Below are 16,416 nucleotides of genomic sequence, written 5' to 3'. Positions count from 1 at the left end.
CCTTGTAAACTCTGCCGTCTCACGGGTCGTTCGACGCATGCGCCTTTGAGCGGCACTTTCCCACGTGGGTGCCAGTCGTTCGCGGTCGGCGATCATGCCGAAAGTGAAGCGGGCGAGAGGCTCCGGCGGAGCGGGAGCGACGGGGAACGTGTCGCTGGCTGAGCAGATCATCCAGAGCGATTCGGTAAAGCCCATCACGCGGGTCAAACGACGTGGAAAGGCCGGCAAGCAGGGCGGCGGCGATGGAGACACGGACGACTACGTGGATGAGAAGCTCTCGCGAAGGATCCTGGAGCAGGCGCGGATCCAGCAAGAGGAGCTGGAGGCCGAGCACGGCCCTGCCGGAGGTGACGAGCCCAAGAAGAGGACGACTGTCCTGGGTGAGTGTGAGGGCGGCTGGAGCAGAGCCGTCACCTTCCGGCAGCCCCCGCCCAAGTCCATGCGCTTCAGATGGGCTGGGTTACATACAGCTATCACCATACTGTACTCACACCCTCACAAAGCCAGCACAAACATGACCAACGGGCCAACTACAGTATTACGCGCTATCAAGTCTGAACCGATCCCTAAGGACCCTTACAGTACAGGGTTTTCAGGGTAGGTCGTTTTACCAGTGAGGGTGTCTCCGGAGTCCTACTCACCACTCCATCTATTACACCGTACTGGGTACACACTACATACAATAGTATAGAGATACACACTACATAGTATATGAAACAATGTAAAAGTCAGTAGTATATAAATATGTTTGTATGTGTATATATGTTGTATATATGACCCTGATGTTGGGCAAGAGGAGGAGGGGACGACAGAGGACAAGATGGTTGGACAGTGTCACCGAAGCTACCAACATGAATTTGACAGAACTCTGGGAGGCAGTGGAAGATAGGAGGGCCTGATGTGCTCTGGTCCATGGGGTCACAAAGAGTCAGACACAACTTGACGACAAAACAACAAAAACAACATGTGTATATATAATTATTGTCAAGTCAGAACCTGACTTATGATTACCATAATAGGGTTTCAAGGTAAGTGTGGTATTGGAGGAGAGGTTTTACCAGTTTCACTCCCCACTGGGTTTCCATGGCAGAGCTAGGGAATCAGACCGAGGTCTCCATTACCCTATCCACTAAATCACACTGGGAACTGTATATAGTTGTAGCTCTATATATTTTAGCGGAACATCTTCAGGAAAGTCTGGAATAGGTCTTAGTACAAGTCCTGGAGAGGAACTTCAGTCAGCAGAGAATACTAAGATAGAAACTTCCATGTTTTGGTTTGCTGCAAGGTGCTTCCCAGGATCCTGCCAGGACCTCCTTTCAGGTCCGAGCCTTCATCAAGAAATGTTGATAAACATGCCCATTGTCCAAGGCCTAGTTGTGATTGACCTTCCCATGGTCACAGTGTTTCCACTGGTTAAGTTATTTTAGCTCCTGGGGGAGAAGATCATGCATGTACTTATTTCCCTCCTGATAGTAATACATTTAATAACTAACCATTTGCTGCCATTTAGTAGCACCCCAGATCAGCTGCTTCAGTTGGTCATGTTAGACCGTTGGACCAGCCTTGCCCAAGTGCATTGGTTCCCAACCTTGGGTAACCTAGAACTGAATTGCAACTCCCAGAATCCCTGGCCAGCGCAAATGAAGGCTTCTGAGAGTTGCAGTCCAATAATAGGTTGGGAACCACTGTCCTAGTGAATGGGGGAATGGGCCTTTCTCCAGCACCTTCATAATTGCTCTGATATTCAGAGGTGCTTAATGTTTTGTTTGTGTGGGGAATTTCTGATGATTTTTTTTGGAGGTGCTTACAACTAAGTAATAATATAAACAATAAAATAGAATTGTAACATAACACGGGAAAGCCTTGAAATAAAATGTATCAGTGCTACATTAAATTTTTTTTAAAAAATGGACAAACTCAAAGGCTGTGCTATAATGGATAAAGACACTGTTTACATGAGAACGTACAGTTGTGTTCAGAATTATTCAACCCCCACTGAAATTGAATGTTTTGGCCATTTTGACATTGATTTTGATCATTCAGTCATCTTGCTTACATTTACATGAAAGAGGCACTTGTAGGTCAGAGAAATATAACCTTAAGTTTATAATGAAATAACCACAAATGTCTTTTCTGTGCTCACATCATTATTAGTTTTTATTCAACCCCCAAGTGACATTCAATCTTAGTACTTAGTACAACATCCTTTTACAGTTATAACAGCTTTTAAACGTGAAGCATCGCTTGACACAAGTGTCTTGCAGCGATCTACGGGTATCTTCGCCCATTCTTCATGGGCAAAAGCCTCCAGTTCAGTCAAATTCTTAGGCTTACGCACTGCAACTGCTTTCTTTAAGTCCCACCAGAGGTTCTCAATCGGATTTAAGTCTGGTGACTGCTATGGCCACTCCAAAATGTTCCAGCCTTTCCTCTGCAACCATGCTCTAGTGGACTTGGAGGTATGCTTGGGATCATTGTCCTGTTGAAAGGTCCAACGTCTCCCAAGCGTCAGGTGTGTGATGGACTGCATCACATTTTCATCCAATATCTCCTGGTACTGAAGAGAATTCATGGTACCTTGTACACGCTGAAGCTTCCCTGTACCTGCAGAAGCAAAACAGCCCCAAAGCATTATTGACCCTCCGCCATGCTTCACAGTAGGCAAGGTGTTCTTTTCGTCATATGCCTTGTTCTTCCTCCTCCAAACATAGCGTTGATCCATGGGCCCAAACAGTTCTAATTTTGTTTCATCAGTCCACAGAACACTATCCCACAACTTTTGTGGTTTGCCCACATGACTTTTGGCATACTGCAGTCGACTCTTCTTATTCTTGGGAGACAGCAAAGGGGTGCGCCTGGGGGTTCTGGCATGGAGACCTTCATTACGCAGTGTGCGCCTTATTGTCTGAGCTGAAACTTCTATACCCACATCTGACAAATCTTTTTTCAGTTCCTCAGCAGTCACACGGGGACTTTTCACCACTCTACGCTTTAGGTAGCGCACAGCAGTCGAAGTCGGGCATCTTCTTTCTTCCACGACCAGGTAGCATTTCAACAGTGCCCTTTGCCTTGAATTTGTGAATGATGCTTCCTATGGTGTCTCTTGGTATGTTTAACTTCTTTGCAATCTTCTTATAGCCACTGCCCTTCCTGTGAAGACAAATCACCTCTTCTCTTGTCTTCCTGGACCATTCTCTTGACTTCACCATGTTTGTAACCACACCAGTAAATGTCTAGAAGGAGCTGAGTATCACAGTCATTTTAAAGCTGCCTAATTGGTGCTTATTATGCTTGATTGGTGCTCGGTGACATCCACAGGTGTTTTCAATACCTGATCGAAAACACCTGAATGAACCTCTCTTCTTCAGAGTGGTAGTCTTTAAGGGGTTGAATAATTGTGGCAATGAAGAAACCACAAAAGAAACATTTACTACTGTATTACAGAAACAATTGATGTTATTTTAGTTGCATTTGGTTCTTTAAAACGTCCTTGTAGGATTTCATTCTGAATACAATTCCAAATGTACACTATAGTCCCTAAACCCCTTTACAGCATTGGGGGTTGAATAATTTTGAACACAACTGTAGGTGTACAGTATGGCTGGGAAAGGGATCTTTCTTTCCCTCTGCAGCCTCTAGAGCAGTGGTTCTTAACCTTTGTTACTCGGATGTTTTTGAACTGCAACTCCCAGAAACCTCAGCCAGCGCAGTTGGTGGTGAAGGCTTCTGGGAGTTGCAGTCCAAAACTCCTGAGTAAGCTAAGGTTAAAAACCAGTGCTCTAGAGCACTCCCTGTACTTGAAACCTGAGAAACCTTCTGGAGCTGATTTTATGTGGTTCCTAGAGCTGCAAAGGGGAAGGGAAGGAGGTTCTCTGATACACACTAACTTCACTGCACTAGCTGGCCCTTGTGAAGAAGATGCCAGTGATTCTCATTGCTATCTCACTTCAAAATGGGCAGTGGAATTTAGAGCAGGCGGTCAGAAGCTGATATTTACGCTTGGCCAGGTCCCATTTTGAGTGGAAAGAAAAGACAGTTGCTTTTGCCTAACCAGGGGCATCCAACCGTTGGGACTGGCAAGCCTATTGGACTAAAAATCACGTGTGAAGTATTGCCCCACTGAATCAGAGAATGAGGAAGGGGATTTGAAGAAGCCTCTCTTCTGGCCTCTTCCCAGCTTGCTGCCATTTGATATCAAGAAAGACAGTGTTTCCTCAAGGAAATTGCTTGCTGTGCTTCAATATGAAGGTCTAAATGTTGTCCTTACTTTCTCCAGGGCCTGTCTCAAAAGATGGAGATTCAGATGATGATGATGATGAGTGGCCATCACTGGAGAGAGCTGCAGCCCTGGAAAAGGGAGAATGCTGTGAGGAAGTTACTGTGAATCCAGAAGATGAAAAGGCCATTGAGATGTTCATGAACAAAAATCCACCAGTGAGGTAAATCTCAGAAGACAGATCCTGGCTTTTTCTTAAAATGTCACCATCTGCAGAAAAAGTGCCTGTCTGAATGAGTCTTGTTTTGTTACTTCAATTAGACCAAAAATGAAAGACACACACTCTTGTGTGGAAGGTGGTCTCCAGTGTGTCTTTTCCTTTATATGAATGTGTAACGCCCCATTTAGGACAGTTAACATCCTATATAGGACAGTTCTCCAGTTTAAATTTTTTGCTTGATTTTTATTTTACCCTTCACCACAAGAGCCCCAACTAAAAAAATATAGCTGTAAAATAACAAAATATAAATAAAATAGCAAAGTGCATGTAATGAAAATGAATAGCAAATCAAAATAAAATAGTTGCATATATTTTGAAGAAAGGAGTTATTTATTATTAAATATGTTTATTAAAAGAATTGTTTCCTTCACTGAGGAGTTAAAACTTGTCATGTTATTGTAGGGCTCCTAGGTCTGTCAATTTTTAGACTCCTAGAAGCCTCATATTTTTCTGGGCTTTATCATGTGCTCCTCACCCTGCCTATTTCCCTCCGCCCAATCCCAGTGAAAAGTCAGCTCTCTTAAGTGAACTACTTGTCTTCTATCAGTTAGCTGAAAGAAGTCACATAGTTGCTTTTTGGATTCAAAGCCCATTTCATCCTTGTCAGTCACTGAATACCTTCTTTTTGATCATTCTTAACAGTTGTGCACTTATGGTACATGAAGAGGGTCCTATGTAAGGTGGTAGTGGTCTTACATGTGATGCAAGATTATCAGCAATTTCTTGGTGCCGTTTTCTGGAGATACTGGTGTCACATAAATGGTTTTGACTTCACATTGCCATATTTCTGTCTAAGAATAGCTGTCCATTTTTCCAAGTGCTTAGTAGGCAGAGAAAGAACACAAAGAAGCAATCTTGCATGCATATTATATCCATCGTCATCGTTTAGTCGTGTCCGACTCTTCGTGACCCCATGGACCAGAGCACGCCAGGCTCTCCTATCTTCCACTGCCTCCCGGAGTTCTGTCAATTTCATGTTGGTTGCTTCACAGACACTGTCCAGCCATCTCATACTCTGTCGTCCCCTTCTCCTCTTGCCATCACACTTTCCTAACATCAAGGTCTTTTCCAAGGAGTCTTCTCTTCTCATCAGGCCAAAGTACTGGAGCCTCAGCTTCAGGATCTGTCCTTCCAGTGAGCACTCAGGGTTGATTTCCTTTAGAAATGATAGGTTTGTTCTCCTTGCAGTCCATGGGACTCTCTAGAGCCTCCTCCAGCACCACAGTTCAAAGGCATCAATTCTTCGGCGGTCTGCTTTCTTTATGGTCCAGCTCTCACTTCCATACATCACTACTGGAAAAACCATAGCTTTGACTATTCGGACTTTTGTTGGCAAGCTGATGTCTCTGCTTTTTAAGATGCTGTCAAGGTTTGTCATCGCTTTCCTCCCCAGAAGCAGGCGTCTTTTAATTTCGTGGCTGCTGTCTCCATCTGCAGTGATCATGGAGCCCAAGAAAGTAAAATCTGTCACTGCCTCCATATCTTCTCCTTCTATTTGCCAGGAGGTGATGGGACAAGTGGCCATGATCTTAGTTTTTTTTATGTTGAGTTTCAGGTTGTTTTTGCACTCTCCTCTTTCACCCTCATTACAAGGTTCTTTAATTCCTCCTCACTTTCTGCCATCAGAGTGGTATCATCTGCATATCTGAGGTTGTTGATATTTCTTCCGGCAATCTTAATTCCGGCTTGGGATTCCTCCAGTCCAGCCTTCCGCATGATGTATTCTGCATATAAGTTAAATAAGCAGGGAGACAATATACAGCCTTGTCGTCCTCCTTTCCCAATTTTGAACCAATCAGTTGTTCCATATCCAGTTCTAACTGTTGCTTCCTGTCCCACATATAGGTTTCTCAGGAGATAGACAAGGTGGTCAGGCACTCCCATTTCTTTAAGGACTTGCCATAGTTTGTTGTGGTTCACACAGTCAAAGGCTTTTGCATAGTCAATGAAGCAGAAGTAGATATTTTTCTGGAACTCTCTGGCTTTCTCCATAATCCAGCGCATGTTAGCAATTTGGTCTCAAGTTCCTCTGCCCCTTCGGAATCCAGCTTGTACTTTTGGGAGTTCTCGGTCCACATACTGCTGAAGCCTACCTTGTAGGATTTTGAGCATAACCTTGCTAGCGTGGGAAATGAGTGCAATTGTGCGGTAGTTGGAGCATTCTTTGGCACTGCCTTTCTTTGGGATTGGATGTAGACTGATCTTTTCCAGTCCTCTGGCCACTGTTGAGTTTTCCAAACTTGCTGGCATATTGAATGTAGCACCTTAACAGCGTCATCTTTTAAGATTTTAAATAGTTCCACTGGAATGTCATCACCTCCACTGGCCTTATTGTTAGCCAGGCTTTCTAAGTCCCACTTGACTTCACTCTCCAGGATGTCTGGCTCAAGGTCAGCAACTACATTGTCTGGGTTGTCCGGTATATCCAACTCTTTCTGATATAATTCCTCTGTGTATTCTTGCTACCTCTTCTTGATGTCTTCTGCTTCTCTTAGGTCCCTCCCATTTTTGTCCTTTATCATGTTCATCTTTGCATGATATGTTTCTCGAATATCTCCAATTTTCCTGAACAGATTTCTGGTTTTTCCTTTTCTGTTATTTTCCTCTATTTCTTTGCATTGTTCATTTAAGAAGGCCCTCTTGCCTCTCCTTGCTATTCTTTGGAAGTCTGCCTTCAATTTTCTGTAGCTTTCCCTATCTCCCTTGCATTTTGTTTCCCTTCTCCTCTCTGCTATTTGTAAGACCTAGTTGGAGACACACTTTGCTTTCTTGCATTTCCTTTTCTTTGGGATGGTTCCATTCCTTCTACGGCATTCTTGCCCACAATAGTAGATATGATAATCATCTGAATTGAATTCCCCCATTCCTGTCCATTTTAGTTCGCTGATGCCCAGGATGTCGATGTTTATTCTTGCTATCTCCTGTTTGACCACTTCCAGCTTCCCAACATTCCTAGATCTTACATTCCAGGTTCCTATGCAGTATTTTTCTTTGCAGCATTGGACTTTCCTTTCACTTCCAGGCACGTCCACAGCTGAGCGTCCTTTCGGCTTTGGCACAACCACTTCATTAGCTCTGGAGCTACTTGTACTTGTCCTCCACTCTTCCTCAGTAGCATGTTGGACGCCTTCCGACCTGAGGGGCCCATCTTCCAGCGTCATGTCTTTTAGCCTTTTGTTTCTGATCATGGGGCGTTCTTGGCAAAGATACTGGAGTGGCATTGCCATTTCCTACTCCAGGTGGATTGCGTTTAGTCGGAACTCTCCACTATGTCCTGTCCGTCTTGGGTGTCCCTGCACGGCATAGCCCATAGCTTCTCTGAGTTACTCAAGCCCCTTCGCCACGACTAGGCAGCAATCCATGAAGGGGATTATATCCATCAGCAGGCCCTTCAAGGATATTTAATTCAAGCATGACATGACGACTGGGCTTAAGGAAGGTAATGCAGAGCATTGTCATGAATTCCTCAGATCCTCAAGAATGAAACAAAGAAAGCCATGCTGCATCCAGCTGCAGGATATGTTTTGGTTTTCATTCATGTTTTCTCAGCCATTAGACAGTGATTTCAGTACCTAACAAGCCATATTGCTGTTGATATGGGTCACTAGAGGTCCCAGTCTCAACCTGTTTTTTTCAGCATTATGCAGACACCTCAAAATGATAATACAGTATTCTGTCTCTGCAAACTGCAGCAGAGGACAGAAACTTAGGGACTGCAGATTGCTTCTATTCCTTTTATTAATTTATTTCTAACTAACTCATTTTTGTTCCTCGTATGCAAAAACACGTCTTTGCACGGTATAGAGTGAGGCTAGCCTCTGTCTTTGGCATCATGTATTTGTAAATAAACATTAAAAAAATAATGTATTAGAATGCTCATTTTTACAACTTTCCAAGAGCTGCCTGCTCTGGCTTATGTATCGGAAATAATGCAAATGGCATACCAAAAAATGCAGCAGTTCCTCTGTCTGTAGGTTTGCTGACCAGTTTCCTCGAGCAAACATGTTTGATGGTGGTATTAAGGACGTTGTCATTTTGTGTCCACTGTAGTCTTTTGAATTGCTTTCCCCCATATGATTATCCCTGTTTAGAGAAGAAGACTAACTGAGCATTTATCCTATCTAGTTCGACAGCAGAGAAGCAATCTATCCAATTGCTACCTTTACTTCTTGTTTTGCTGAGGAGAGAGTTTTGAAATTCTTCACTTTATTTTGTTTTCTTTTTCTTATTTTGTTTCCATTAGACGCACCTTGGCAGACATTATCATGGAGAAGATAACAGAGAAGCAGACAGAGGTGGAGACTGTAATGTCTGAAATATCTGGTTGCCTCATGCCACAGCTCAACCCTCGTGTCCTAGAAGTCTACAAGGGTGTCAGAGAGGTAAAACTAGTTTTTGTGCAAAATGTATGTATTTTCTCTCTCTTTATTATGCTCACATGTCTCTCCTCTCTCTCTCTCTCTCTCTCTCTGTGCGCGCGCGTATGCACGCGTGTGCCTGTGATCCTAAAGCCAAGAGCCGTAAACCCTAGAAATCATAATTCTTGTACTACTATTGCCTTTTGCTGATGTACTGCTGCAGCGGGCTTGGGGAAAATAGTTCTTACTCTGTGCTGCCCTGACGTTGCATTTTAAGAAAACGTGTTAGATCTGAATGTTAATGGGTTTGTACTAATGCTTGAGGAAATCTCTGAATGGTGCTGAAAGTATTTTCATAAAAGCCCTTGTGAACAGTTAATAGAAGTCTAAAGCAATTTTGCTGATCTGTCTCTGGTTTTCAACTATATCTGAATCTTTTTGAAGGTGCTGTCAAAATACAGGAGTGGAAAATTACCCAAAGCATTCAAGATTATCCCAGCGTTGTCCAACTGGGAGCAGATCCTTTATATCACAGAGCCAGAAACGTGGACAGCAGCTGCCATGTACCAGGCAACAAGGTGGGATGCTCTGTGTGACTCTGTTATTTACGACAGTGCCATTGCTCTTCCCGCTTCTCATCCCACAGACTGTCACTATTCGTTTGAGTCTCACCTTTCTTGCAACATCTGATGTACATTCCTTGTTCTCCCACATGGTGCTTTGGTTCCTCTTCCTTTTCACTGCAGACACAGTGCACATGTAATTTGCTGAAAATCACTGCCATTGCCATTGCAAAGATTAATACAGTGGTGCCTCGCTTGACGACGTTAATCTGTTCCAGCGAAATTGCTGTAGAACGAAATCTTTCTAAAGCGAAATAAAAAAGCCCATTGAAATGCATTGAAAACCATTCAGTGCGTTCCAATGGGCGAAATACCTGCTCGTCCAGCGAAGATCCTCCAAAGGGCGGACATTTTCTGCTCCCTGTATAGCGAAAAATCCATCCTAAAAACAGCTGGGAGCCATTTTGCACAGCAGGCAGCCATTTTGGAAACCCGACAATCAGCTGTTTTGATCGTAGTAAAGCGAAAAATCGGTTCCCTAAGCAGGGAACCGATCATCATAAAGCGGTTTTTTCCCATTAGAACATCATTTTGCGATCGCAAAAACCTAATCGGCAAGCGGATTTGTCATTTAACGAGGTAATTGTTAAGTGAGGCATCACTGTATTCTGTTATATAGATGGTAAGTGTGATTTTCTCCCTGGAATCTCATATAAAATGTTATGAGCGCCAAAGATGCTTAGGATGTGGCTTTTCTGCTGCGTCCGACATTTTAGTAAAGTAAAGGTTCCCCTTGACAATTTTTTGCCCAGTCGTGTCCGACTCTAGGGGGCGGCGCTCATCCCGCTCTTCAAGCCATAGAGCCAGCGTTTTGTCCGAAGACAATCTTTCCGTGGTCACGTGGCCAGTGTGATTTAGACACGGAACGCTGTTTACCTTCCCATGCTTTCGAACCGCTAGGTTGGCGGGAGCTGGGACAAGCGACGGGTGCTCATTCCGTTGCGTGGATTCGATCTTACGACTGCCGGATCTTCTGACCCTGCAGCACAGGCTTCTGCGGTTAGCCCACAGCGCCACCATATTTATTTATTTATTGAATTTATATGCCGCCCACTCTACCCAGAGGTCTCTGGGCGGCTTACAATAATTAAAATTCAATACAATAAAAATAAAATGATTAAAATACAATTAAAATACAATTAAAATTGCCATCATCAGGACCCACATTCTAATTGTTTGGGATTCTAATTTTGCTTGATATTATTAAATTTCCTCATTTTACCTGTTGAAGGATGGTATAGAAATTTTGCAAATACAGTGGTGCCTCGCTTAATGAGCGCACCGTATAACGACGAAATCGCATAGCGATGCGGTTTCCGTGATCACTAATGCGATTGCTTACTGATGGCCCCAATGGGCGAAACTCGCATAGCGAATTTCGGTAAGCGTTTCGCTTACCGACCTTCGCTTTGCGACCCGCGGATCAGTTGTTCGGCGGGTCCAAAATGGCCGTGGGAACAGCCGAAATGGCCGCACGCAGCATTTTCGCGCCCTTCCCTCGCTTACCAAGGGTGCGAAAATGGCTGCCAGCTATGGGAAGACTTCGCTAAACAGTGAGTTTTCAGCCGATTTGGAATGCATTAAACATCGTTTAATGGCTTTTTACTTTCCGTTTAACGAAGTTTTCACATAGCGAAGGTTAATCCGGAACGGATTAACCTCGCTATGCGAGGCACCACTGTAAAATAGTGCGCACGGGTGAACTTCAGTGTCTAAATTTGGAAGATGCCATTTGTATGCTGCAGTGATTACATGTCATGTATGGTGTCTGTACAAGGGAGTACTCTGCTCCTCAGTTAGGCTAATAAGTTGTTTCCTTCCTCAACCTGGTATCTTTGCTTCTCATCCTAGAATTTTCTCATCAAATCTCAAAGAGAGGATGGCCCAGAGGTTCTACAATCTGGTGCTTCTTCCACGCATTAGAGATGACATTGCAGAATACAAACGTCTCAATTTCCATCTCTATATGGCATTAAAAAAGGCTTTGTTCAAGCCTGGAGCTTGGTTCAAAGGTAAGAGGAAAGCTGAAACTTAAATGATAGCAACTTAGTATGTAGAATTATTTCTGGGTTCTGTTATTTCATTATATTTGTGTAGTTAGTAGCATTTCAATTTCAAGAGCTTTCTTTTGTACAAGTGTTTGGTTTAGATTTGTTATATTTTGTCGGTATGACTGCTTCCATGTTCTGCTGCTAAAGAAAGATAGCTCTGGTGGAATAGGACCAATCACATTTTTTTAAAAAATGGGGATTTCCATTTTGCTCTTCAAATAAAAAGGATGCCCAAATCATTTTACACAAAGTATAGTAATAAAGCCACTTTCTGCCATGCACTTTAAAAGGCAGTAGATGGAAGGAAAAGGAATTGGAAGCAACCTCGGATGTTAGTTCTTAAGTTACTGAGTCTTTATGTGCTGGAACAGAAACAGGATTGGAGGAAGCTAAAGGAGCTGGTCTCAAAAGAGCTGATGGAATGCCTTTGTTTCCCATCTCCACCTCTACTGTGGCTTAACAGAATGGCTTCTGCCTGGTTAAAGATGACAGAAGGAGAACTTGGGTGAATTAAGTGACTTAATTAGGTCGAGATGGAACCACAAGAAGATGCTTTCTGATGCACATTGACAGAAACATTGATGTACAGTTTTAAGTAGATTAAACTAGGGATAGGTCAGGACTGGTACATGCTTTGCTACAAGGTAAGGTGGCAGTAGTGAGCCTTGATGTATGGAGGGGACTGCAGATCGCTGTATTTGAGTAGGAGTAGAACACTGCACATGCTGGCAGACTGATCATAACAATAAGCTGGCTAAGGTGGGTTTGGAGTACAGGACTGAGTACCAAAAGGGTGAAGGAGAGAAGATAAGAGGAGAAGAGTGAATATGGAACAAAATTATAGTAAAAAATGTGCAGAAAGAAAAGAATGTGGATTAGAACTGGAGAAATTCAACTGTCGCTGAAAACCTCCCTTGCCCTGCCACTTACTTCATGCAGCCTGTAATCCAATGGCAGTCTTTTCTCTGACTCCAGTAGTGAAAGTGAACCCATCTGGAAGCAACACATCAGGGAAAGGTGCTGCGGGGTGATAAGAGACAGGTGCAAAGTAAGAATTCAGCACCTCTTACCCATGTTGCCTCATTGGTTCTGTTCCATTCCTGCCAAGAGGTAACTTTATACTTAAAGAGATGAGTCTGCTGTGGTTGTGTCTAGTTTCATCCTGAATGAGTTTGGGTGAGTCTCATGATAACATTCTTAAATTTGCTATATTGCAATGTTGAACAACATGCTGGTGTGAGTATGTATGCCACACCAGCAGTGTACCTGAATCCATTGCATACCTCTGTGATTTCTGGTTGGTCATCCTTTAAGATAGTGAGCAAAAGCTAAAATTTATCTTAAAATTTATATCAGAGTAGCTCAGATCAGGCACTGGAAATACTTAACTTAAACTAATGTAAAGTTTCACATCTCGCCTCCCTCCAGGTTCCGAGATTCCCTAGAGTTCCCTTTTGCCTGTGGATAGTCAAAGGACACTGCCAGTTGTCCTGGTCCCACCAGCAGTGATCCAGCAGTGATTTTCTTTTTTTCTTTTCTTTTTTGCTATTAAAGCCTCCAATCCCCATCCTGAGACCCCCCAAAAGCTTCCCCAGGGCAAAAGGGATGCTTAGGACCCTTGGAGCCAGAAATGGCAGGATGGGAAGCTTTCCGTTAGTTTAAATTAAACATTTCCATTTGCCAATCTAAATTTATGCCAGCAGGATTTTCCCCATTGAAAGTTAAATGATCTTGTTGCTCTGGACTTATTTATTTTTAATATGGTTTGAACTGTTGATGCTGTCCTTTATGTGCTTTGATAGGGATGGCTCTATAATCCTTCCTCCTTTCCCCCTAGGAATCCTCCTCCCCTTGTGCGAGTCAGGGACATGCACGCTTCGGGAAGCAATCATTATTGGCAGCATCCTCACCAAGTGTTCTATCCCTGTTCTTCATTCTGGGTAAGGAGCGCTGGGCTAATCTGAGGGTAGGAAGGCAAGTGCATTAGAATGGGAGGGAGCAGATAGCAGTTTCTCCTATGCTTATGTGTATTTGTTCCTGATGGAATGTTCTCCGAAGTCTAGCTGGATGGAGCGTGTCTCTGGTGTCAACAAAGAAACAACCAGCTCAGGAGTACCTGCTAGACTGAAACTTTGCCTTATTTGTCTGCATCAGGGGAATGGAACTCTCTGCATAGTGAGCCTGTTCTGGCTTGCCAGGGTCCCTCATCCAGTCCACAGAGGTTACTTAAAGTCCTGTTCCCTCAGAAGAGAGAGTACGTCTAGATAGGACCTCTGTGACTTGGAATTAGCTTATCTTCCTTGTGCTGGGAAGGTGAGTGGAGAGCACAGCGCCTTCTGCTGGCACTCTGCTGGCATCTCTACCTGATTGCATCTTTCTCTCCAAATAAGGAAGATGAATGGTCAATTAAGCCAGAACTACCTTGAACAGATCACCAAAGAACCACTGTTATTAGGGGATAGAGTGATGCTTTCTGACATCATCCGGCCCATATATAGGGGTGGGGATCTGGTCTGTTCTATCAAACTGTTTCCCTACCCTTGCTTTTCCTATCCTTCCTCAGTGCCCAGAAGTGCTACGTAAGTTATACTTCGGGTTTAGGCCACCTATGTTTTCTCATAATGATATTTATTGGGGAACAATAACAGGAAAAGCAGCTCGAAATAGGTGATGGGAGAAGCTTCAGATGCTTGACCTGTGCAAAGTAGGCTACTGCCAAAGACATGGGAGTACAGTGAGCAAAGAAGTTGGCAGGCCTCATTGTGGCTATTTGTACATTCAGTGACAAGACTGAACTGCCATTTCTGGTGCTTGTTAGGCTAGCCATTTCCCTGGCTGCATTCTCCTCATTGCTTCCTCATTGTTACAAAGGCAAGCTCCATCTTTCAAAGCAAACATGAATCCTGTGTTCATTTCTCTGAGCTAGTATTTGCATCATACTTCCCCAATGGACACTTTTGGCCCCTTGTATCTTCCTTTTGGCCATTGGTATATTGTTCAATGTTCAAAACCTCACTTCTCTTCTTCCTCTCACACTGACAGGGCTGCGATGCTAAAGATTGCTGAGATGGAGTACAGTGGTGCCAACAGCATCTTCCTCCGTCTGCTCATTGACAAGAAATATGCCTTGCCTTTCCGTGTTGTGGATGCCTTGGTCTTTCACTTCTTATCCTTCCGGGCAGACCAGCGTACCCTCCCTGTCCTCTGGCACCAGTGTTTCTTGACCTTTGTGCAGCGCTACAAGGAGGATTTGTCCTCTGAGCAGAAAGAGGCCCTGTTGGAGTTGCTCAAGTGTCACAGCCATGCTCAGATCTCTCCAGAGATTCGTAGGGAGCTAGTGAACTCCAAGTGTCGGGATGTGGAGGGGATGCAGCCGGTAGCCATGGACTGAATGAAAGAGATGGACGCCGTATATTGGACGTATCCAGTTCTGCTCAAAATGGAACTCTGTTAAGCAGTAGCTACTTTATTTTTGAGGCTAAAACGCAGTGTAAATTGAATGGAGGCTTGTGCTTCTCTCCATTTTGAGATTGGCAAGTTGCCCTTGTGCACAGGTGGAAGTATTTATAATTGTTTCCTTTAAACAGACCTGCACTCTTTGCGACTCAGATGTATTTGAAAGGCTGGTATCCAACCTGTGATGATTAAATCTTTTCATGGTAGAATTGTAATGTTCACCGAGATCGCTACTGCCAGAAAGCACTATAATATCTCTCTGCCTCTTGAAGGTTCTGGACAAAAGATGTTAATAAACAATGGCAAGATCAATTTGTTGGGCAGCAGATTAGTGGGAGGTAAAGCATGCATCAGGTAGATATGAGGAGTCTGGAAATCTGCAGCAGATTTCTTTGGTAGATCTGAAATCTAAAGTGGTTCTTCATAATCATGTTTGAACCTGGAAGTAATACAGTACACGTATGTGTAAATCTGTATCTGTGTTATGTGACACAGTACATTTCAAAATTATGAGGACATAGCACTGTTATTTTAATAATAATAAAATCACTGAAATTTTGTTAGTCACAAATAACAGAGGAAGAAAAAGAGAGACAAGAAGGGACCTTTTTGACTGCACACCCTGTCCTGCACCCCTGCCTCCCTTCCTCTCTAAGAACTCAACTCAGTGCCATTAACCCTTGCTGAGAAAGTGAAGTACAACTAGAAACCCGTTAGCTTCATCATAAGCATGTGGATAGAAATCCCAAGTTGGTTGAAGCCTGACAATACCCTCCAAAACACTTTATGATCCCCTTGGTGGTCACAACCCACAGGTTGGGAACCCATGTTCGAGAACAGTGGTGGCGAACCTTTTTGAGCCCGAGTGCCCAAACTGAAAGAGGGAAAGAAAAACAAACCCAGCAGGCGGTGGTGGAATGGGGCAGAACTGGAAGTGGCAGTGGAAGGGGGAATCCCGGGCACGGAGGTGCCTCAAGACCCCACTCTGGATCCGCCACCAGCGCCAGCTGCTCCGGATCCTGGCCCGCTGCCTGTAGAAGCAACAGCACTGCGGCTGTAGCCGCCTCCTGAGGTTTGGCTGGGGGGGGGAGTAGCGATCCAGTGACTTGTGTCTCGCGTGCCTGCAGAAAGAGTTCTGTGGGCCAGCTGTGCCAAGCGTGGCATAGGTTTGCCATCGCTGTACTAGAACTTCAGATCTCGTGGTTCCTCTACTCCATCCACTTAAGTGTTGCATGTCTAATAATTACAAATTGTGCTATTCTCCCCCCAAATGGTTTGTAAAACAGGCTGCAGTTCAAGCCAAAGGAATGTTGAGCATTGTGTATTGCAGAATTCAAGGCTTTCCATTGACTGCTTTAAATGGCTGCAGATGACAACAAGTGGTGTGCTGACATGCTGGTTCTCGCAATTGCTTCTTCCCACATTGTAC

The 16,416-nt window shown here is 43.9% G+C and overlaps 1 protein-coding gene across 1 annotated transcript; it reads left to right on the top strand.

The window, feature by feature from the left end:
- The first annotated feature begins 33 nt into the window (after positions 1-33).
- BYSL (bystin like) lies at positions 34-15,546 on the top strand. The gene is made up of 7 exons (XM_020796744.3): positions 34-380; positions 4,280-4,442; positions 8,743-8,881; positions 9,302-9,435; positions 11,332-11,492; positions 13,369-13,471; positions 14,574-15,546. The coding sequence occupies exons 1-7, from the start codon at positions 95-97 to the stop codon at positions 14,920-14,922; spliced, it is 1,335 nt and encodes a 444-aa protein (XP_020652403.2). The 5' UTR covers positions 34-94; the 3' UTR covers positions 14,923-15,546.
- Positions 15,547-16,416: the final 870 nt, after the last annotated feature.

This window comes from Pogona vitticeps, chromosome 4, assembly GCF_051106095.1.
Source record: "Pogona vitticeps strain Pit_001003342236 chromosome 4, PviZW2.1, whole genome shotgun sequence".
In the NCBI taxonomy this organism is placed as follows: domain Eukaryota; kingdom Metazoa; phylum Chordata; class Lepidosauria; order Squamata; family Agamidae; genus Pogona; species Pogona vitticeps.
The sequence above is the reverse complement of the archived record's forward strand: the minus strand, read 5'-3'. Positions and strand labels throughout refer to the sequence as shown.